At 43.3% G+C, this 24311-nt stretch overlaps 1 protein-coding gene across 3 annotated transcripts in view; it reads right to left on the bottom strand.

Annotated features, from left to right (window-relative positions):
• The window catches only part of TNIK (TRAF2 and NCK interacting kinase), a 305023-nt gene extending 281674 nt beyond the window's left edge, over window positions 1–23349 (bottom strand). For all 3 annotated transcript variants that reach the window (XM_077825854.1, XM_077825855.1, XM_077825856.1), the window contains exon 1: window positions 22994–23349. In XM_077825854.1, the coding sequence (XP_077681980.1) occupies window positions 22994–23050 (57 nt within the window). In that variant the 5' untranslated portion in view covers window positions 23051–23349. The remainder of the gene's footprint in view (window positions 1–22993) is intronic.
• Between the last annotated feature and the right edge of the window lie 962 nt (window positions 23350–24311).

Below are 24311 nucleotides of genomic sequence, written 5' to 3'. Positions count from 1 at the left end.
TAAATCTCATAAGTGTTTTTTGAAGTAGGCTCTGCAGCCGTCACTGAGGAATGGCCTGTCTCTGATAAGGTTGTGTGTATCATGGGCTAGTCTTGCAATACTGCTATCATGTACAGTGTTAAGGATCTGCTCCTGCAGTCATTACTCCAGCAAAACTCATTTGGATTCAGTTCAAACTCAACTCATTCGATTCCATTGGAGCATTGCCTCAGTAAAGACTGCAAGTTTGGGCCTTTGATTTTAAAGTGATGGTATGAATTTGTGGAGGAGTGGGAAAGGATGGGAATAAGAATTCTGAATTGCTACCCCACTTTAAAAGGAAAGCTCTTGGAAACTCAGGGGCAGTGGTTTTCAGATAGTGATTTAGACTATGCCTAAAAGGTGTGTGAAAGGTTGTCATTACCACAGAAGTGATTTTCAACCTGTGGTCTGCAGACCCCTGGGGGTCTGCAGACTAAGTCTAAGATTTCCAAAGGGGTCTGCACCTCCATTTGAAATTTTTTAGGGACCTGCAAATGAAAAAAGCTTGAAAACCACCGCTCACGGAGGATTAATCTTATTTGGCTTTTAGAGCAATGAGAGAAGGGCATCTGGGATAATCATGGATAAAATGGGGGATCATCAGGGGCCAGATTCTGGCCCCCAAACTCTCAGTGTTGAGTATGACCCCCTCTAGCATGAATAAGGTCACATGGCCCATAGATTCACAATATGGTGTAGCAGACGTGTCTTCCGCTATTAGCTTGGCCTTGCTTTGTTTGGCATTTATTTACAATTACTTCTGCTTTTAGCTAGTTAGGGCCCTTGAAATAGCTGCTTTCCTGAATTCCAGTAATGGCTAGGAGTTTCATGCCACCTTCTCTGTGACACCTACTCCTCCAGTCACTCTCTGAATGAGCACTTCATTGTTTGCAACCGACTGTTGCTGATGATGAAAGGATGAAAATAAACCTTGACATGATCTAGAACTTTTGGGAACGTGAACCTAGGTTTCAGTCCGTGCATAGGTGGCCTATTTAAGTTTCATCCTGTAGGGTCTGACTCAGAGGGAAAGACTCCTTTTGACAACGTCCCACATAGATAGTCATCCAAGTATACAATTTGTTTGGGGAAGAAGGAAAGAATGTGCCCTGGACAGATTTTCCCTACATGCTACAGCCAGTAAGACAATGCTGGTTTCTTTACCTATAGTGCAACAGACATGAGTGGTACATTTTAGGTCAGATGCTTGCAACTTGCTCCACACAATGACTTGAGTAAATTAAAGATTGACAGCATTTGCAAGAATTTGTACGTTATTAACCCAACTCAACAGTTGATCAGATTTTGTATTATGTGGTCTTGTATCCAGAGTATTCTATCAGATTACTCATCCAGTTCCTCGGACACAGACTGAGCCAGTTTGTTACATGGGCTGCCTATGTTCTCAAGCTAAGGAAGAGCCTGGTGGTTTGCCTTACAAAGTCTGAATGGTCAGAAGGTGGTGATCTACCAGGGGCAATGTCAGATTTGTCCAGCTACCATTGGTCTTTGGCACCCTGACAGAATCCAGCACACACAAGTACTCAGTCTCAGTTGAGACTGAACCTAGGGTAACTGGACATAGCTACACTGAAAGACAATTCAGATGCACTGATTTACACCAGAGGAGGACCTGGAACTGAGAAATTAATTGCTGAAGTTTAATGAAAACCAAAAGCTTTCCACAGAGCCCTACCAGAGGGACACAGGTCTCCTTCCTGGACAAGCCCTCCTGTGGGTCTCATTTATAGACACCAGCAAGGATTTTGAAAGGATGGGAACAAGGCTCTGCATGGCATGATGGACCTCTAGAAGCAGCACAGTGCAAGAATACCATGCTAACAATGGAAACTGCTAAAGACGTGGATTAAAGTATAAAGTGGATGTCATGGAGAAGAAGCCCTGAATGAGGGATGTGGGGGTCATCAGCCTGACAGCTTTGGCTGGGCTGGAGAATCTGGAAGCCTTAATTAAAGAACAGTTACCAGTTGTCTCAAGGGGGAAAGCAGCAGATTTACATCTCTGGCTCTTCTTTGGGTATCTGAAGCAGTGGAAACATTTCCCTCTCTGGGAATCCTAGCAAATTTCCCTGCAGGTTTTATAAGGAGGAGTTTCAGGACATCGCCTAACAGAAAAGGTGGTTTGCTTTGTTTTGTTTTAAGCAGAAGTAACAAAATAATCTTCTTTTGGATCACTGCCAGTCATTTAAGAAATTGACAATTGATTTTTTTTTCCTGTGTGTCATTTTCTCCCCTACCTCTCAAGGCAGGGTTCTTGTCAGGAATAATTTCTTCTGCCTTCACTCGAAGGAGCAAAAGAGTGGATTGTGACTGTATAAGGCAGCAACCCTGCCTGCCTTACCCAGACCTTGGATCTGGCCACGTAGGTTCCACAGAGCATTGTATGCCTAGCTATTCCCTTCTGGAGCAGGTGACAGCAAGGTGCAGGGATGGGTGATGTCTGGGGTCTTCACCTTCTTACTTGCTGGTCGATGTGGCTAAGGCAGTCCCAGGGGAGTCAATTTGCTCTTGCAGTGCCATCCACCCCCCGTGTCTAAAATTGACGAGTCAGCCCTGCAAAAATCATGAGATGGGGCTTAATACTAAGACATCTCAGACTGATGAGTGTTGGGTTCTTTTTATTGGCCTTCTGGTTTCTGAGCCTTTATGTTGTGCTCCGGTGAGGAGTTTGAACTTTTTTCTACAGCCATAATTACTTTTTAAAAAGTGATGCTGAGACTCTCTCATTGTCACCGGATTCCAGCAGAGAGGGTGTCAAGGTTCCTTCCCCACTCTGAACTCTAGGGTACAGATGTGGGGACCTGCATGAAAGACCCCCTAAGCTTATTTTTACCAGCTTAGGTTAAAAGCTGCCACCACCAAAGTGTTACACAAAGAACAGGGGAAGTGCCACTTGGAAACTTCTTCCCACCCCAAATATCCCCCAAGCACTACACCCCCTTTCCTGGGGAAGGCTTGATAAAAATCCTCACCAATTTGCACAGGTGAACACAGACCCAAACCTTTGAATCTTAAGAACAATGAAAAGCAATCAGGTTCTTGAAAGAAGAATTTTAATTAAAGTAAAAGAATTACCTCTGTAAAGTCAGGATGGTAAATACCTTACAGGGTAATCAGATTCAAAACATGGAGAATCCCTCTAGGCAAAATCTTAAGTTACAAAAAGACACAAAAACAGAAATATACATTCCATTCACCACAGTTTATTTTATCAGCCATTTAAACAAAACAGAATCTAACGCACATCTAACTAGATTGCTTACTGACTCTTTACAGGAGTTCTGACGTGCATTCCTGCTCTGTTCCCAGCAGAAGCATCACACAGACAGACAGACACTTTGTTTCCCCCCATCCTCCCAGCTTTGAAAGTATCTTGTCTCCTCACTGATCATTTTGGTCAGGTGCCAGCGAGGTTATCTTAGCTTCTTAACCCTTTACAGGTGAAAGGGTTTTTCCTCTGGCCAGGAGGGATTTAAAGGTGTTTACCCTTTCCTTTATATTTATGACAGGGGGCTTGAAGAAAAGACACCCAGTATCATGAGACTGGAGACAAAAATCATGAGGATTGGCAACGCTAGGCCAGCAGCAAATTGCTGCCCCTTCCCCATGGAGCAAGGAAGCAGGAGGGGAGGAAATATGAACCAAAGGCATGTGTTTGAGTCACAATGCCTCCCAGGGCTACTCCTGAGTTCAAAGTCCCTGTCTAGCCCTTAGATTATAAATTCCTTGGTGAAGGGGGCCTTACCTTCTAATGTGTTTGTAAAGCGCAGTGTATTAACCTAGGAGAGGTCACGCTTAAGGATTGTTTAAAAAAGAGTTAACAAATAATTAATTGGTATGAACAGCCAGTTGTCACAGGAGCCCGACAGGTTGCTTATAACCCTAAGGTGCACATGTTTGCCAGAAGCTGGGAATGGGCAACAGAGGATGGATCACTTGGTTACCTGTTCTGTTCATTCCCTCTAGGGCACCTGGCATTGGTCACTGTCAGATGCTAGGCTAGATGGACCTTTGGTCTGACCCAGTATGGCTGTTCTTATGTTCTAGCATGCTTATAATGTTTCTTAATCATTCATTAAACCCTGATAAAAAAAATATATCCTTACTATAAACTTTGACCTTATATTAAAATATTGCCAAGATGACATTGTTCTTACCACCTGTGACTGGGACCTGTTAATTTGCCTGTTGGGGTGACTGGCAGGAATCAGGGTCCTCAGCAATCCTGCCCTTTCAGTACCACACTTGGCTCCGTTAGGCAACAGTGCATTTAGCACCAGTCTTTAGGGTAGTTTGTACAATCTTTATACATTCAGTGGCTCCCTAGTTCTATTAAAAGGCGATTAACTTCACTCTAGTAACTGCTCATGTCTCCAACAGCCAAGAAGAGATGCATTTATGGTTCTAAATACCAATTATTTTCAGGAACATTTTAGGTACCAATATGCTAAACACACTTCTTTAGCCTGGCTATTGAACTACACAATGGTAAATTAACTGGAATTTGGCACTTTTCCTTTGCAGGTCATTAACAAGTGACTCATTATATTGCAGAATATGAGTCACCTTGGCCAGGTCATCATAAATGATAACTTGCCCTCAATTATTTCCTTTAAGGAAAACAAGTTTTGTTATGCTCACTTTACATCTGTTTTTATCCACCAAGTCTTTCCTTCTGTTATCTGCTTCATGGCTTGTTTTTTACCTCCTAGCACAGAGTAGCACTGGAATGATCAATCCACGTCCAGTGTAACTATGTGGTGCCTTTGAAAACAAATACCAGTCCATAGAAACACATGGCTCAGAAGAATAAGAACTGAAGATCTAGGACATTGAATGCCTGAAGAAAGCAGATCTGTTAATTTCAAGTATATATGAACTTCCTCTGTTTTTAATATTTTTTCCTCATTATCTTTCTATTCTTTACTGAATATACTTTGCTCAGAACTCCATCCCCAGTAATCAGATAAAATTGTTAATGAAAGATAGAACTGTGTAGTGCAGGCTTTTAGTGTCACCGTTACCACTCACATTAATAAGAATTGGGCAACTAATAGCTTCCACAATGGTCTCAGAGCACCCTTCAGGTCCATTGACTGTGAAACAGCCTCCCAATGCACTGAAAGAAGCCTCATCAAGCAAGTCATTTCAGACGAGACTGGACAATACACTTGAAAACTAACAAACAACACAGTACATTCAGGAGGGTGGACAGGCAGCAGCACTCTTAACAAGACATTTTGGGACATAAATAACTTGACTCGCATTGTGTACACAAGCATTTGCAGGACGAAGCCTGCTGTTGCACATGCATTCTTGTCTGTGCAGGAGTCCTGCATCTTCACATGCAGAGTAGCCAGACATCTGGCTACACAATTTGCATGCTCAGATGCTGTTTGCTTGGGGACCGCAAAGTTTAGAACAACCTGTGGCTAGTCTGCTGGCGGGCCGCCAGATGGTTTGTTTACATTTGCACGGTCACCCGCAGCTCCCAGTGGCCGCGGTTCACTGTTCCCAGCCAATGGGAGCTGCAGGAAGCGGCAGCCGGCATGTCTCTGCGGTCCGCGTCACTTCCTGCAGCTCCCATTGGCCGGGAGCAACAAACCGCGGCCACTGGGAGCTGCGGCTGGCTGTGCAAATGTAAACAAACTGTCTGGTGGCCCGCCAGTGGATTACCCTGATGGGCTGCATGCAGCCTGCAGGCCGCCCACCACTGGTTTAGAAGCTGCGTTAAGGCCCCTTTGATAATTTGGCCCACTATTTTGTCCCAAGAGTGTTGTATTTATTTTTTATTTCCAGCTTCAGAGACAAGAACTTGGAAGGCAAGATGGCCTTGTGGTTAAACCCTGACCTAGCTATCAGGAGATCTGAGTTCAACTCTTGGCTCTACTACAGCCTTCCTGTGTAACCATCAGCAAGTCACTTGTGCTTTGCTGGGTCAAGGCCCACATTTAAACTTCAAGTATGTGAGCAGTCCCATTGACTTCAGTGAAACTCCTCACATTGTTCAAGTTAAGCACATGCTTAAATGCTTTGCTGGATTAGGGCTTTAATCTCTCTGAGACTCGTATTTCCATCTGTAAAGGGGGACCAATAATACTACATCTCTCTTTTAGTTTCTCTGTCTTGGCTACTTAGATTTAAAGTTTTTCAGGCTAGATTATCTCTGGGTTTCAACAGTCCCTACCACAGTCAGGTCCACAACTTCAACTGGAGGCACTCCCAGCACTCAAGTACTAAGAATTTCTTGTGACTATTTCACAATCATTTTCTATATGTAAACATATGGTTTCAGTCAAGTTTGCACAACTCCCTGAGAATCAGTTTACACTTGTGACAGTGGCACCAATTCAGCAAAGTCCTGAAACCTGGGCTTAAATTAATCCCTTTCAAGATAGCAAGGCTAAACCAGTGAGCAAGTGCCAACCTGAAGAAGGACGTTCTCACAGGTCCCGATTCAGCTCCCGCTGCTCTCTTTCATTTCTGCATGTACCAGCTCTCCTCTCCTTTTCATAGTACTCCTGATGCCCATTAAAAGCTCACTGAATACTAGTTCAGAGCAAATGGCTGAGATTTCTGTCCATCATCACCAGGGAAGAGTGTATTGAACTCGGTATACTAGACTTGGAAAATTTGTTTTTGTCCTCTTTCAGCATTTCCATCAGTGCAGAGCTCTGGGCAGTGTTTATATTTAGAGCAGTCCAGGGTATTCAGACAGGAGGAGGTAGTCACTGTGGCTGAAAGTTTCGCTTTGGAGACCATTTGCAAAGCTCTCATTACCACAATCCCATTTAGCTATCCCAAGGTCTTTGAACATACTAATATACTGATCCCTACAGGGCGGCAAGAGGAAGACCACAGAATCACCACAGTCTCTCAGCTAATCAATATTTAAAAGCCCAAGACTTATTGCAATGAAGACAGCTTGTCTGCATAGCCAGAAAAAAGACTATTTAAAACCCTTTTAATTTTAAAACCTGGGCCCAGGCAACACTCCAAAACCACTGCTTCCCTCCCCACACCATCCCCATTTCTTTCTTCGTGGAGCATTAGCAATTTAGAAGATGCTACATATTGCATGACTCCCCCCCTCAGACACTGGCAGCCAGGGTGCTAAGAGTGAATATTGAACTAGAGGGAAAACTGCATTGCCCTTTCCTCTCCAACATGGAGTGCTGGCTCTACTATGTTTAAGATGAAATCACCATTTCCATTCTACTGTGGGGTGGGGAAGTGGGAGAGAAAGGTCTTAACTGAGGCATCGGGATTCATTGCAGCCCGAAACATTGCTTGGAAGTTACTGGGTTTTTAATTCCTGGGGTACATAACATACAGGATGACCCCTTTTTCACCACATCCAATATATTTAAGAGGAACAATCCTGAGTTTTCTTTGGAGGCCTCTACAGCTATAGGGAAGCCTTTTTTTGTTGTTGTTTTTAACTGAAAAATATGCAGGGTCATTCATCCACAGTGCCACTTGGTCTCTTGAGAAGGGCATCTTTAAATGGCTAGTTATATTATTTAGAAGTCAAAACCAATTCATAGTTCCAATTCAAAGTCAAAACCATTTTGTTCACAGAATAAAAAAAGGTTTCAGCGTAGCAGCCGTGTTCATCTGTATTCACAAAAAGAAAAGGAGGACTTGTGGCACCTTAGAGACTAACCAATTTATTTGAACATAAGCTTTCGTGAGCTGTAGCTTATGCTCAAATAAATTGGTTAGTCTCTAAGTTGCCACAAGTACTCCTTTTCTTTTTGAGAATAGGAAAAAGAATTCCAGGCACATTTGGTTTGCAGAGCTCAGATCCACACCTGGACTCATTTGGATCAACATTTGCAACGTTGGCTGCCTAAAATCAATCACCTTAATAACTGTGTCCTGATTTTCAGAGATGCTGAGCTCCAGGATTGACTTCACTTTGTGGATGCTCAACAGCTCTGCAAAGTGAGGCTGCTTTTCACTTAGGTGCCTAGTTTTAGGCACCCACATTTGAAAATGTAAGCCTATATTTTCAAAAGGTCTCAATAGGTGCAAGCACATAAGGTGGGATTTTCATAAGCATTTTGCTTTGGACTAACTCAGCACCCACTGTTGTCAACAGTAAACTTCCATCAACATCACGGGGAGAGGAGTTAGGCCAATGCTAAGTGCTTTTGAAAAAGTCTCACCCAAAAATGTCAATGTACACAAAAACCAACCATTTGCTTCGGCAAGTCAGATACATATATTTGTGGGTGTATATTGTAAAGTCAAGTTTTCAAGGAGGCCTCAGATACCTGGCAAACTGAAGAGCTACAATCAAAGAGAAACAATGAAATTCTGTATTGACGCTGGTTCTTCAACTTCTTCTCTGATATCCTGTTGTGCCTCTTAAGTATTGCAACGATAATAATCACATTTGGCATCCCTATAGCATCTGCCATCTCTAAAAGTTAGAAAATTGACACAATGACCAGAGATTACCTGACATACGACATGTGATGCAGTACAGTACCTAGGAAACAGGAGAATGAGCTAGAGAAGGAATGCCTATTAACTTTTATGTTAATTCTCGGTTACCAGTTTATCTTAGAAGTAAATAAATGAAAAGAGGAAGCAAGTGACAAATGTGTTGAGTTACCCAATTTAATTGTGGATTATTCCTAATTTATAAAGCATCATCCACACTTTGCTATACCTTTTGCACCTAAAAAGCGTTCTTTTCAAAAGAACATGCAACCTAGTGGGCTAGCTCTTTAAAGCATTCTACAGAAGAAGCATGCAGACACAGTTTCAGTGTTTCATGCACGTTTTCTAGCTAAAAGCAATTTAAAAAAAAACACACACACCCTTTTGGAGTGGGGTAATTAAGAAAAGCATATTATATCTACCAGACTGATGAGGATTCACACATAAGGAAGAACTTATCACTCCCAGGCTCTTGAGCAAATTAAAGGAAGCATTTTTCTTGCAGCAGGCCATGCTCGTTGTCAATTCACAATTGTGGTACTATCTGGATTTCCCAAGTCTCAGCTACCCAAAACAGGGGAGTGGTCCCTGACATCCATTATTGGATGATCAAGGTTTCCTAATAGATGGAGCTTCCCATACTGATAATCAAAACTGCACTGGAGATGTTCTCTTTTTGGATACCAGAGATCACCCATGAAATTATTGTTCTTCCCTCCACTTCATGACTGATATTATCCCAGTTCCCTTCAGTAACTCAAGCCATTTTTGTTTCTCAGACAAAAACAACCACCACAAATATCCACCACATACGGTGTTGTGTAAAACCCAGAGAACAATTTGAAATCAAAGGTCTTCCTGGAGAGAAGCTGCCAGCTTATTGGCGTAATGGGTAAAGCCAGGGCTCGTGACCTTTGAGGGACCTTCTATTTCCCCAGCAAGTATCACAAATCAAATCCATTAGGTAGCTGTGCCTGTTGCAAAATGGTGCTCATTCTGAAGTTACCCCACTAATAAGGCATATTTGCCACTCTGAGACCCGAGGGGAAAGCAGCAAGGAACGGGAATTGACTCTCGTTCTTAAGGGAGCAGACTTTATGGGTCAGGTTCAAGGTTGTAGAGGCTGTCTAATATCTGCCTTGTCAACAAACAGGCTTTAAATAGTGCAAGTTTCTGTCCATTCCTCCACATTCATAAAACATGCACATGAGCTGTCCAAGAATTGGGAAAGGTTTCCCCCCACCCTTTTTTAAAAAAACATTACCTATCAGGGTCTGGGAACTCAAAGGTTGGGCCTTTTCTCTGGAATTTGCTCCACTGGGAACATGTCAGAGTTTGGCCAGAGTGTAGGAACATTGATAGATATCTTATGTCCAGGTCTTCCATTAACCATAAGAAGGAATCACCTCAATCAGGGCTGGTCAAAAATGTTCCACTGAAACTTTCCCCTCCCCCAGCCACAAAAATTGGGTATTTGGCTCAGTGAAACTTTTCATAGAAAGCATCTGCTTTCCTAAAAAAAATCAAGATTTCATCAGAAAGCCAAAAAATCAAATTTTCCATATAAACACCCCACCTCATTTTCTGACCAACTCATCTCCAAAGCCAAATATTCCTGTCACAAGACAGGGGTCAGTATCCTTCATCCTATTACACTAGCATTTAAGAAAAGGAGTACTTGTGGCACCTTAGAGACTAACCAATTTATTTGAGCATAAGCTTTCGTGAGCTACAGCTCACTTCGTCGGATGTTACTCTGAAACTAGCATTTAACTTACAGCCTTGGTTTTGCTCTTTGCTAAATTCATGGTAGCTAGTTAGCTCTGTGCTGGGCAATTGCTTCAACATCATGTCTGCTCACCTCTTCTGTAGGGAAGAAGCATTGCTTGCTCTTGCCCTAAAATATATGAAATCCACCTGGATACTATAGTGCTGGCTGCTTTATTTTATCACTTACATTGATGACGATTATTACTAACACACACCTGGAACTTCGGGGATGTGGCCTGGTGAGTATGTGGGGAAAGTGAGTAATATCAGAAAAACCATTCTGGACTGAAAGGTAGGAGCCTTTCTCCATTCTGGAAGCGTTCACCATTTAAACCAGTAAAATCAAGAGTGCAGAAAATTATAAGTGAATCACGATTAAACCTCTTTGTTAAACACTTTTTTCCAACTTCATATGCTTCCTTCCCCTTTTAAAACAAGCAATTAGCCAAACTCGTTGAGTACAAAAGCAAAAAGCTAGGGCCTAGTCTTGCAAGAAGTGGAGCACGCTGCTGGGAAATTGAGGGCAATGAGCCCCTACCTCAGGATTAGTCCTGCATTTAGTGCTGGGGAAAAAAAGTTTTGCCATTTCTTTAGACAGTTCTCCCTCTGAAATCATAAGCCTTTTACGTGCAGAATGTCAAAGCTCATTGCATTTGCTGCCTGCTCTATTCTCAGGCAGTTTCAATATGCAGGCATAGTTCAGAGCAACAAAAGGAGAAGGGAGGGAGATAGAGGGGGGAAAAATCAAAGGCTACTGGCTTTATAACTACTAAATGTAGCTCTTCAGGTAACTGAGCTTGAAATGATTGTGGCTTCTGTTAGTGCAGCAAGCCAGTGTAGTCCAATGGAGAGGGTGATGTGCTGTGCTAAGCATCAGGAGCCCTGGGTTCTAGTCCCAGCTCTGCCGCTCGTCTGCTGTGTGACCTTGAATATATTGTTTCACATCTCAGGATATGTCTAAACCACACCAAAAAAACACCAGCGCAGCAAGTCTCAGAGACCAGGTCTTCAGGCTCACGCTACAGTGCTAAAAATAGCAGCAGAGCTGTTCCCACTCAGGCTCTGAAACCCAGCAAGGGGGTGGTCCTCAGAGCCTGAGCAGAAGCATCTATGCAGCTATCTCGTATCGCAAGCCCTTTTGTAGGTGCAGGCTTTGAGACGCACTGCCACAGGTTTTGTTCTCATTTTTTTCAGTTTTTCCATCTGTAAAATGGGGAGAAAGCCAGTCTCCATCCATAGCTCTCCAAAGGAAGGTTAGCATTAGAAGAGCTAGATACTGTAACTTCAACTCTCAAAAAGCAAGCTTTTCAAAATGTAATACAATTATAATAAGACAGAATCAATGAGAGATCGGCATGATGCCCTATATCATACCAGCAAAGAGTCCTGTGGCACCTTCTAGACTAGCAGACGTATTGGAGCGTAAGCTTTCGTGGATGAATACATGCATCTGACGAAGTGGGTATTCACCCATGAAAGCTTATGCTCCAATACGTCTGTTAGTCTATAAGGTGCCACAGGACTCTTTGCTGCTTTTACAGATCCAGACTAACACGGCTACGCCTCTGATATATATCATACCAAACGGGAGTTGAGTCTTCTCTTGCTCTCTTTAATGGCTATTGCTGATTGTCACGATTGTGATGTTATAAATTGCATCAAACTGTATTTTTTTCCCTTCTCCACACCATGTTACCTATTTGCCCATTATTGCTAGTTTCCCTAGAGATAGAACTGTGTGAAATCTAATAGGATTGTTTTAGAAGCTCCTTGTTTATATTTTAAGTCTGTGGAAGTCAGAATGATGATCAATATTTTGCCCTTGGTCTTCAGGTATCAAGCAAGGAAATTTAAGATTCAAATCCAATTGTAAGGGAAGGATTTTCAAAGAGCATCTCAGAGTTTGCAAGTTGAAGTTATGATTGCACTGTCTGTGCACCATGATCCTGTATACAGTAACTTTCAAGTGCATCTATTCCTTGGACGCACACCGGTGATTATTGTCAATACATTTACAGCCAGTTCAAATGGAGATCACAATTATTCCTAACCACCTGTTCTACCCACTACATTTAATGTACTTTGGTAGCTGAACACCTTCGTATAGAAATTACAGGGTCTACGCTGATCATTTGCTCCTGCGTGTGTATAAAAGGTGTAATCTGATGTACTGACTGCCTTGTATATACACGCACTATTGAAATGCCTTTTTTTAAGAGTTACTTTTACCATCCTTACGCTCCAACCTAGCCAAGCACTTTAAGCACATACTTAAAGTTAAGCATGTGCTTGAGCAGATTTAAGTACAGGTAAGTGCCTTGCTGGATTTGTGCTATATTCTGTAGGTTAAAAACAAAACAACCCACAGTTGTCTTGATAGTTGACTAGAGCAGAGGTCAAGGCCCTACAGCAGCAGCAATTTCATAGCCACGTTTTTTAACAACATGACAAGTCTCTAAAGGAATATGATTTGGCCATGAGAAAGGAACAGAGAGAGAGACTCAGTGAGACCATTAGCAGGAAATGGTTCAACCCTAATGGTGACAAATCCAGAACTCAAGAATCCAAGAGCATTTCAACCAACTACTACTTACTTCTATTTACATAGTGTATATTTGGTACACAGAAGATATGCAGGGTTGCAGACGAGAGGTACTAGTAGCGATACTTCTTAGTATACCATTCCCCGATAGTAAAGGTGTCAGTCATATTCAATAATCACTAGGCTGTTTTGCTTTTAAACCTGGAGTGTCAAATAAATATCAACAGCAGATTTCAAAATACTCATGAGCTGATGTTCTTTGTGTCCCCACCCATGGAGGGGAAAGGGAAGAAATCGAGATATTTGCTAAGATTCAGGACTGTACAGGAATGGGCTATAGCAGTGCCAGTTTAAGGGAAGCCAATGTTTTAAACAAAATCCCCCACTCCCTGGCATTCAATAAACCTCATATATGGGAAGGTAGAGAGCAGAGGCAGTGCAGATTGCTTTCTTTTGTTTCCCTTTTAACCAAAAACTCTCATTAGAGCCCTAACCAAAAGCAGGTTTCAGAGTAGCAGCTGTGTTAGTCTGTATTCGCAAAAAGAAAAGGAGGACTTGTGGCACCTTAGAGACTAACCAATTTATTTGAGCATAAGCTTTCGTGAGCTACAGCTCACTTCATCGGATGCATACTGTGGAAACTGCAGAAGACATTATATACACAGAGACCATGAAACAATACCTCCTCCCACCCCACTCTCCTGCTGGTAATAGCTTATCTAAAGTGATCACTCTCCTTACAATGTGTATGATAATCAAGTTGGGCCATTTCCAGCACAAATCCAGGTTTTCTCATCCTCCGCCCCTCCCCCCCAAACACACACAAACTCACTCTCCTGCTGGTAATAGCCCATCCAAAGTGACCACTCTCTTTACAATGTGTATGATAATCAAGGTGGGCCATTTCTAGCACAAATCCAGGTTTTCTCACCCTCCACCCCCCTCCAAAAACCACACACACAAACTCACTCTCCTGCTGGTAATAGCTTATTCAAAGTGACCACTCTTCTTACAATGTGTTTGAAAATCAAGGTGGGCCATTTCCAGCACAAATCCAGGTTTTCTCACCCCGCCACCCCCATACACACACAATCTCACTCTCCTGCTGGTATTAGCTCATCCAAAGTGACCACTCTCCCTACTATGTGCATGATAATCAAGGTGGGCCATTTCCAGCACAAATCCAGGTTTTCTCACCCCCCCCCCACACACACACAAACTCACTCTCCTGCTGGTAATAGCTCATCCAAACTGACCACTCTCCTTACAATGTGTATGATTATCAAGGTGGGCCATTTCCAGCATAAATCCAAGTTTAACCAGAACGTCTGGGGGGAGGGGTGGGGTAGGAAAAAACAAGGGGAAATAGGCTACCTTGCATAATGACTTAGCCACTCCCAGTCTCTATTTAAGCCTGAATTAATAGTATCCAATTTGCAAATGAATTCCAATTCAGCAGTTTCTCGCTGGAGTCTGGATTTGAAGTTTTTTTGTTGTAAGATAGCGACCTTCATGTCTGTAATTGCGTGACCAGAGAGATTGAAGTGTTCTCCGACTGGTTTATGAATGTTATAATTCTTGACATCTGATTTGTGTCCATTTATTCTTTTACGTATTACCAGCAGGAGAGTAAGTTTGTGTGTGTGTGGTTTTGTTTTGTTTTTTTGGGGGGGGGGGTGAGAAAACCTGGATTTGTGCTGGAAATGGCCCAACTTGATTATCATACACATTGTAAGGAGAGTGATCACTTTAGATAAGCTATTACCAGCAGGAGAGTGGGGTGGGAGGAGGTATTGTTTCATGGTCTCTGTGTATATAATGTCTTCTGCAGTTTCCACAGAATGCATCCGATGAAGTGAGCTGTAGCTCACGAAAGCTTATGCTCAAATAAATTGGTTAGTCTCTAAAGGTGCCACAAGTACTCCTTTTCTTTTTGCGAATACAGACTAACACGACTGCTACTCTGAAACCTGTCATGATGTATTAGAGTGGCTGTTCATACGTTTGGAGCATTACTAGCATTTCTAGCACGTCTTTACTGTATGTGACATATCCTATGTTATCAAACTGATGAAATACTGGTAACAGTACAATGCCAGCATTCTTACTAGTGCACAAGAGGCTCATATCTTAATTAATAAAGATCAGCTAATGCAAACAAACGGTCATCAAAACTTCACTGTCCTACAGAGGCACAGCTATGGGAACAAACCGTGACACCGTTGCGTTTCATCCCGTTCTACACAAGTCAGCCAATATCACTACTACTTAGCCGAGCGTCTTCCCCTGGAACCAACCCTAATATCAAGAGTTTCCAAAGTGACAAGTGAGTTGGGGACCTCAACATCACGCACATTAAAGGGACCCCATTTCCAGAGGATGGGTGCTCAGCACTTTTTGGAAGTCAAGCTTCTTTCAGGAGTCTAAAATTGAGCATCCAGAAATAGAGGCATTGAGGCAAATGACATCAACCTTTCACCAAAAAAAAAAAAAAAAGAGAGAGAGAAACAATGCCGCTGATCTCTAGCAGCCAGGTTTATCACAGAGAGGAGCTCAAGCTGTAAATCCAGATCTGGCTTTCAAACACCTCAGAGGCAGCAGTGTTCAGATTCAGGGATTTGCTTTCAGACTGTTCTTGGTTTATAATAAAATAAGGACCCACATAGGCTCCTTTACCAGTTAGGCAAGGAACAGCTGCTAAGTGCCTTCTATTTTCCACAAGCCCCTTCTCCTTATCCACCCCAGCAGGTCCTTCTCTGACTAATGAAGGATTGCTATGTGGCCCTTATTGCTTAAATCACATATAAGAACAAAGTGTACCTAAGCATGTTAAATCCAGGCATGCCAAGACTAGTTAGACAAGGCACAGCTGTGCAATCACCAAGTCTCAAAGTGATGAAAGAATAGGATTTGTTTTTCTAGAGCAACTTTCACACTCAAGTGGCTGAGAAGCAGTGATTCAAGATGGATTAGGCAGTAGCTGATCAAGCTATGGCAACCATTGCAATAGCTCACAGGCAGTCTTGGGACCCAATCCTGCTAACATATATGTTTGAAGAACTAGGCTCCGGGACATTGAAATCTGTTGTTTTGAGAAATGACATGCTGATACTGTCAGGTTGGAGGGAGGTTACTGGTGGAGTTCCTCAAAGATTGGTCTTGGGACAAATCTATTTAACACTTTCATTAATGACCTTGGCACAAAAAGTGGGAGTGTGCTAATAAACTTTGCAGATGACACAAAGCTGGGAGGTAAAGCCAGTACAGAGGAGAACCAGAATATCATACAAGACTGGGCAACCTTGAAAACTGGGTAACAGAATGCGACAAAATTTAATAGTACAAAATGAAAAGTCATGCACTTAGGGACTAAGAACAAGAATTTCTGGTATAAGTTGGAGACTATAGTTGGAAGCGACAGAGAAGGAGAAAGACCTGAGTATATTGGTCAATCACAGGATGACTACGAGCCACTGATGTGATGCGACCATGAAAGAGGTTGCTAATGCACCTAGGATGCATTAGGCTAGATATTACCAGTAGAGACAGGGATGTGTTATTGCCATTATACAACGCACTGGTGATACCTGATCTGGAACTCTGTGTGCAGTTCTGGTCTCCTATGTTTAAGAAAGGTAAATTCAAACTGGAACAGGTGCAGAGAAAGGCTACTAAGATGATCAGAGGAATGGAGACCCTGACTTACAAAAGGAAACTTAAGGAGCTTGTCTTGTTTAGCCTAACAAAACAAAAGCTCAGGGGAGATATGATTGCTCTTTAAAAATACATCAGAGGGATAAACACCAGGGAAGGAGAGGAGTTATTTTAGTTAAGGACCAATGCTGGCACAAGAATAAATGGATATAAACTGGCCATCAACAGGTTTATAATTAGACAAAGGTTTCTAACTATCAGAGGTTTCAGAGTAACTGCCGTGTTAGTCTGTATTCACAAAAAGAAAAGGAGTACTTGTGGCACCTTAGAGACTAACCAATTTATTTGAGCATAAGCTTTCGTGAGCTACAGCTCACTTCATCGGATGCATACTGTGGAAAGTGTAGAAGATCTTTTTATACACACAAAGCATGAAAAAATACCTCTCCCCACCCCACTCTCCTGCTGGTAATAGCTTATCTAAAGTGATCACTCTCCTTACAATGTGTATGATAATCAAGGTGGGCCATTTCCAGCACTATCAGAGGAGTAAAGTGCTGGAACAGCCTTCCAAGGGGAATACTGGGGGCAAAAAACTAACATGTTTCAAGACTGAGCTTGATAAATTTATGGAGGGGATGGTATGATGAGATTGCCTACAATGGCATTAGCAAATGTCTCCAATGGCCAGAGATGGGGAGGCTCTGAGTTAATATAGAGAATTCTTTCCCAGTGTCTGATTGGTACATCTGGCCCACAGGCTCAGGGTCTAAGTGATCATCACCATGTTTGTGGTTGGGAAGGAATTTTCCCCCAGGTCAGATTGGCAGAGACTTGGGGGAGGAGGAAGGGGTTTCGCCTTCCTCTGCAAACAAGTCACTTGCTGGTCTGAACTAGAGTAAATTATGGATTTTCTATAACTTTAGGTCTTTAAATTAAGGTATGAGAACATCAGTAACACAGCCAGAGGTTATGGGCCTATTACAGGAGTGGGTGGGTGAAGTTCTATGGCCTGCAATGTACAGGAGCTCAGCCTAAATGATTGTGATGGTCCCTTCTGGCCCTAAAGTCTATGGTATGTCTGCAAAGCAATAAACACCCATGGCTGGCCTGTGTCAGCTGACTCAGGCTTGTGCGGGGCTGTAAAACTGGAGTGTAGAAGTTTGGGCTCAGGCCAGAGATCTGGGACCCCACTAAAGAGGAGCAGGTTATAAAACCTCTTAAAGAAAAAAAAATCTTTAAGCACCTTACAGACAGAGAACTATTATATGTTGGGTTTACAACATAGTGTGAATTTTACAGTAGCAAAAAAATGTCCTATTGGACCTCTAGTTACTAAATCCTCATTTTTATTTTTAAAAAAGTCCCCCTATTTAAAGTGCATCTCAACAGCCTGCTCTATTCCTGATATTGAACATTATTCTGCTAACAGCCAAGCCAATTCAACTCATTCTGCTATTAAACATGTCGAAAAGACTGGCAAAAATATAAAATAATATCTTCCAATCCAGTATAAAAGAACATTATTTTGCTATTTGTCTAATCCCCATGTCAGTGTAATATGTGGTACTACCTGTTCTTAGGTATCTTCATCATCTTAACTTACAGTTTTCTGTAACATTAACAACACTCATTAGCCTTCCGAATGATCAATATTTCCAGAATTCTTCCAATATGTAAGGCCTCATTCTGCCTTTTCGTGTGCCCTCAGCTTTCCCTTTTGAAGCCAAGGTACATGGATACCATGATGATGAGCACTGTATAAAATGATTGATGGAGACAGACAGCAAAGAAGGCAGAACTGGGTCCTAAATATGCTTACCAGGTGCACCGATCCATGCATTTTAAGCAGGTCACACTCAATGCATCAATTTTAATTGCTTCAGACCTTTGTTTCACATATACACACTACTGTGGTGGACCATTCTTTGATTGGCATAAATATCAATGTGGAAAAACTTTATTATTACTTTTAAATGGCATTTATTAATGCCGGTTTACAGTCCAATTCTGCAAATTCCTGCTCAGGCAAATAATCAGTGAGACTACATAGGCCACTAAAACCTGCTTGTGTGAAAAAGGATTTGCAGGACTCTTGATTTTATTCAAACCATATTCAATATTTAACTGCACACCATACTTTAATTCCATGGAAGTGTTGAATATACCCCTATTACTTGAGAGAAAAGGAAACCAGAAGAAAGAAAGATGACAACCTCATGATTAAGACTCAGCTTAGTGTAAGTTTACTTGACTGCTTATTAATAGGCAGGTTTTCTGTGCATTGTGTTCTCTTTCTGATCAGTGTGTTTACAAAAACAAAATTTCAGTTGAATCAAACATAGTGACACATTTCATAAGCATTTCTTTTCGTTTTTCCCATTTTGTTTTTAGGCATGAACTGTTTCGTCAACCTGGCTTTGAATGGCTGTCCGCTTCTGGTTTATAACATTTTTAATAGCTATTTCTCACTATTTCTGACATGTCGAGAACTGAACAATGGTCCCTCCACCTAGACACACACATTTACAAAGCTGCAGCAACACAGCCCTTTCCTTATTTTGTAAGGAATTAAATTGTGTGAGCCTAAGGAAATTACTCCTCTCTGACATGTTTTGTGCTCTGGCAGCAAATTTACTATTGATTTTTGATTCAGAAACTGTGGAATGATTGAAACTCCACAACGTATCAGATGAATAACCTTCAGTTATTCTAAGTGCTAAATGAGGTTCGTTTAGAAGAGCTATTCCTCAACAAATTAGGGTCCCAATTTTTGTTTGACTTGAATAACTGAAATGAAAATGCCATAACAGGCCTCTCCCATTTAAATTATTCAGCGTCTGCTATTCTTCCTCTTTGGATTTTGTGCATATCCAGGGAATGTCTGCTATGCCCAGGAAATGTGTGCCATGTACATTGGGGAATAAAGCATTAGAAAATGAAGTTCAGGCCCAAATGAATGAATGACATCTATTCTTTACAGCTAGGTGTTGAGAAAAATTTGATCCCTAATGCTAAGGGCTACTTCTGAGCCAGAGCAACAGCTCACCCTAGGTCTTGCCGACCTTGGAGCATCACGTAGGGTCAAATGTGCACACAGATTAACTGTTCTTGAATAATTTATCTGATGTAGTCGATACAAATAGGCTTTTCTCCAACCCGATACATGTCTCTTAATTTTGGGATCTCTGGACAGATTATCTTCACTTTGGTATGTGAAGATTCACAGCATGCCCTTTATTTTCTCATACACCCTCCTTCCCCACCAGTCAAAACTGGTACCAACCATTCTTCAGGGGTTCAAAGTGGCAGCATAAAGAGACTCAACATCTAGATACTGTTGAGGCAGATCTACCATTAATCCAAGCCAACAGATCCTGTGGCTGATCAAATTAATGGAGGCTAGCTTTTTGGTTGAATTTTTTTTTTTTATTTGGGGACAGGGCACAATGCCATGGAAAGAGTGCAAAGCAAGAGGCAAAATGAATGCAATTTCAGTAGAGAATTTCATATCTTCATTTCTGGAATCATTTTTTTCAAATGCAAACACAGTCCTGCTCAGAGGCTAAAAGAATATCAGTTATTTTGCACAGACTATATCTTGCACAAGATCTGCCATTTAAAAAAAAACCACACACACAAACAAAAATATGACGACATAATTGTAAAACACTCAGGTCCTTAAATTGGAAGGAAATTCTACAGAAATTTTTAAAATAAGTGTTATGAGGACATTAAACTGCTGATGTTCCTTAAGAACAAACAAACAAACAAACAAACCACAGTTTTGTAGGGGCTGTTTCTTCTTTCAGGTGACATATGCTTTACACTGGTGTTATGGCCAATCACATTTCTCCTGATATTCACCAGCATAAGTGAGAGGTGAATTGGACCTAAATGTTTATTTTTAAAATGCAGGGTCCTGATATGACATTCTTGTCCACACCTTGAACTGCTGAGCAATCATTTGCAGCCTTATTCAGCCGGAGATTCACCAGCAAGAAAGTGGGGCAAATGAGTTAAAGGGGGCCCTTCTTTCCACTGAAGCAAATAATATTTCTAACACTACACGCTTGAAAGTCTTCAGGGGATGCTGCTTCTAATTTTCTTTTTCTTGTTAAGAAAGTCAGTGCCAGCAGTGAAATATGCAGTCTTGCTGTAATAAAGCAGGAATGAGCTTTCAGGCCGGAATTGCAAGAGCCATATTCATGTTAGGTTCTACTCCTTTAAGCGACCAATAGCTGAAACCAGCAATACAGTCTTAGGACCAAAAGGATGGAAGAAAATAAAAGTTAGGGAAACAGGAGGAAAAACCGCCAGGTCACAAAGAAAGTGATGGCTGCCATATTTGGTAAACTTGACATCTAAAGGGTACATTTTAAATTAAAATAAGGGCTGTATCTTTTAAAAAGTGGGGGAGGGGGGGAAGGAGCTAATGAAAACAGATGAAGACTCACACAAAAAAGGCTCCCGGGGTTTAGCATCAGTGTGTGAGGATGTGCTGTACCACAAGGTGTGACCCTCCACACTCCAATGCCTGCCCACCACATCTGTGTTAGTAGCCCACATTGATTCCGTTTCAGTGATGACCCGTTTGTATAAAAATACACACACACACACACCGGTGTGTGGTACAAGCATTTATTTAATCAAGCTCCATAAGACAAGCCGGTGCCTGATGAGAACGGCAAGGAAAGGTGCATCCCATTCTCCTGGGGGCAATGGAGGTGAGGAGGGAAATCATTAAGGGCTCATTATGCGCTAATTTCACAAAACTAACGTCAAAATGGACTTTATTTTCCCCACTACCTCCTTCCACACAGGGGGAAGGCAGCAGCTGAGCCAGGCCCCACGAAAGAGCAGGCAGATCAGCAGGGTAAGGGCTGCTGTAAGCATTACCACATATCTGAGGACAAAAAGAAACGAAAAGCCACATCCTCCCTGGCCCGGGTTTATTTGCGTCTGTGCCTTAATTCAAACCAATGTCTCTGCCACCTGGCTGAACCCAGCTGAAAGGGACATGTCACACTTCTCCCAGGTGGAGCGGAGCCGCAGAGCCAGCCCAGCCCACACAGCGGAGACCCAGCAGAGAGCACGGCAGACGGAGACACAGCCATGTCCCCAGCCCCGTCCAGCCGCTCAAGGGGTCGCTACCTTGCAGCCGCAGGTTCGCTTCCGGCCAGATGCTGGCCGAATAGCAAAGGGGGAGAGGAGCCACTCGCCGTGCAAGCCTGGACTTACCCCACCTATCCCCCGGGAACAAAACAAAAAGCAACCAACCAGGCAGGGGTGACCGAGCTACACCCCACCCCCATCCAGAGCTACGTGATGAACACACACAGCGCTGGGGGGCAACAGGACATTGTCTCGGGACCAGCAGCTCGCCCTGGCCTGGGGGCGGGGGGGAGGACAGGTCGTAGTCATGCAGATTTCTTTATTTTTCCCCCTCGATCTTCAGAAAGCATCACACCCCCACACACACGCTCACTGGGGCTCTGTCACACACACACACACACACACTCACTGGGGCTCTGTCACACACACACACACACGCTCACTGGGGCTCTGTCACACACACACACACACACACACTCACTGGGGCTCTGTCACACACACACACACACACACTCACTGGGGCTCTGTCACACACACACACACACGCTCACTGGGGCTCTGTCACACACACACTCACTCACTGGGGCTCTGTCACACACACACACACACTCACTGGGGCTGTGTCACACACACACACACACGCTCACTGGGGCTCTGTCACACACCCCCACACACACTCACTCACTGGGGCTCTGTCACACACACGCTCACTGGGGCTGTGTCACACACACACACACGCTCACTGGGGCTGTCACACACGCTCACTGGGGCTGTGTCACACACACACACACGCTCACTGGGGCTCTGTCACACACACACTCACTGGGGCTGTGTCACACACACACACACACACGCTCACTGGGGCTCTGTCACACACACACTCACTGGGGCTGTGTCACACACACACACACACACGCTCACTGGGGCTCTGTCACACACACACTCACTGGGGCTGTGTCACACACACACACACACACGCTCACTGGGGCTCTGTCACACACACACTCACTGGGGCTGTGTCACACACACACACACACGCTCACTGGGGCTCTGTCACACACACACACACGCTCACTGGGGCTCTGTCACACACACACACACTCACTGGGGCTCTGTCACACACACACACACACGCTCACTGGGGCTCTGTCACACACACACACACACACGCTCACTGGGGCTCTGTCACACACACGCTCACTGGGGCTCTGTCACACACACACACTCACACGCTCACTGGGGCTCTGTCACACACACACACGCCCGGGCGCGCGCGCCCAGAGCTGCCGCTGAATCACCCTTGCAAAGCCGAACAAATGCCACCCGCTTGCATAAAATAGCAAATTTATCCCATGCCAAGCCATAAAGCGCGGGGGCGGGAGAGGGGGTGTTGGATTAGGAGGAGGATTTTTTCGCTCACCCTCAGGGCTGAGAGATCTATCTCATCCAGGCTCCGAGCCGGAGAATCACTCGCCATGTTTACTTCTTTGCCGGTGAAATTGACCAAAAATATAAATGAAACGCTGCGATCTTCTGCGTGGAGCCCCACCTGGGTCTATTTCACTCCTCTCCTCTCCTCAGGCGAGACACCCCCACAGCACACCAAGGAAAAAGACAACACGAGCGAAAACAACAACAAAACAAAACAAAACAAAAATCCCTCAGCGAACCGTGCCTGCCTGGGCAAATCTTCCTTTGCAATCCTTTTGGTAGGGAGGGTGAGGCCGGTGCAAAGCTAAGGGTGATGCTGGGGAGTGGGTGTATTTAAATAGGACATGCTTTTTGCTTTTCTGTGGATGGCGGCTGCATTGGCTGCTGTTATAATGAGACACATCAACTCCTCCAGTCGGATGGAGAGAGAGCCACACAAGTGTCTATCACGGCTTCCTGGGAGGAGTGAGAGTCACAAAGTGGGTGTTGCCTTCCCTCAGGAGACAGGCAGCATTTCCATGCCATGTGTTTTGCACTATTATCCTTCAGGGGAAAGGAATAAAAGTAAAAACTGCCTGGACCCGGACCCGGACCCTGCCGATTTGTGGACCTGCAACCCTCAAATTGGACCATCAAAATAAAGAACAATTGTAACAGATCCTGTTACTTCAAAAGAAAAAAACACACTCACCGCCACAAACACACACTCTCAACCCCACAAACACACACATACACCCTACAGTTGGAGCACCACAAAAACCCGGATCTGGCATTTAGCTCCATCCGGATCTTGGCAAATTTTGGCCCATTGTACTATCTACATTGAAAAGAAGTGTAGCTGCTCCTGCTTTAAGAGAAAAATCTGGACCCTGATATAACCCAGCCCAATAACACTGGAAAAACACATGCATGGTACCTGGGTTCTGCTGCATTCAGTCAATTTTGAGCACTACTTCCCAAAGTTTTACTGTTTAAATAGAGGGATAAAAAATGTAAACACTCCAAAAAAATCCAGGCCCTGTTGCAAACTGATGCAGCAGCTCTGCAAAAATGTGTATCTGGTACATGGATCCTGCTAGATTCAGATAGTTCTATTTAAATTCCAAATGCAAGAAGCCTACCAGCCAGAGAGAACGGTAGCTCCCCAAATTCCACTTCAAAAATCTAGACCCATCTCTGCACAAAAGCACCACAAATATTTAGCAGCTGGATCCTTCCATTTGTTGGCCCCAAGCCCCCTAATTATACCATTAAAATAGACAACACACGTTGCCACTCCTCCTTTACCAAGAGAATTTAGCATTCAA

This window comes from Eretmochelys imbricata, chromosome 9 (genome assembly GCF_965152235.1).
Source record: "Eretmochelys imbricata isolate rEreImb1 chromosome 9, rEreImb1.hap1, whole genome shotgun sequence".
In the NCBI taxonomy this organism is placed as follows: Eukaryota; Metazoa; Chordata; order Testudines; family Cheloniidae; genus Eretmochelys; species Eretmochelys imbricata.
The sequence above is the reverse complement of the archived record's forward strand: the minus strand, read 5'-3'. Positions and strand labels throughout refer to the sequence as shown.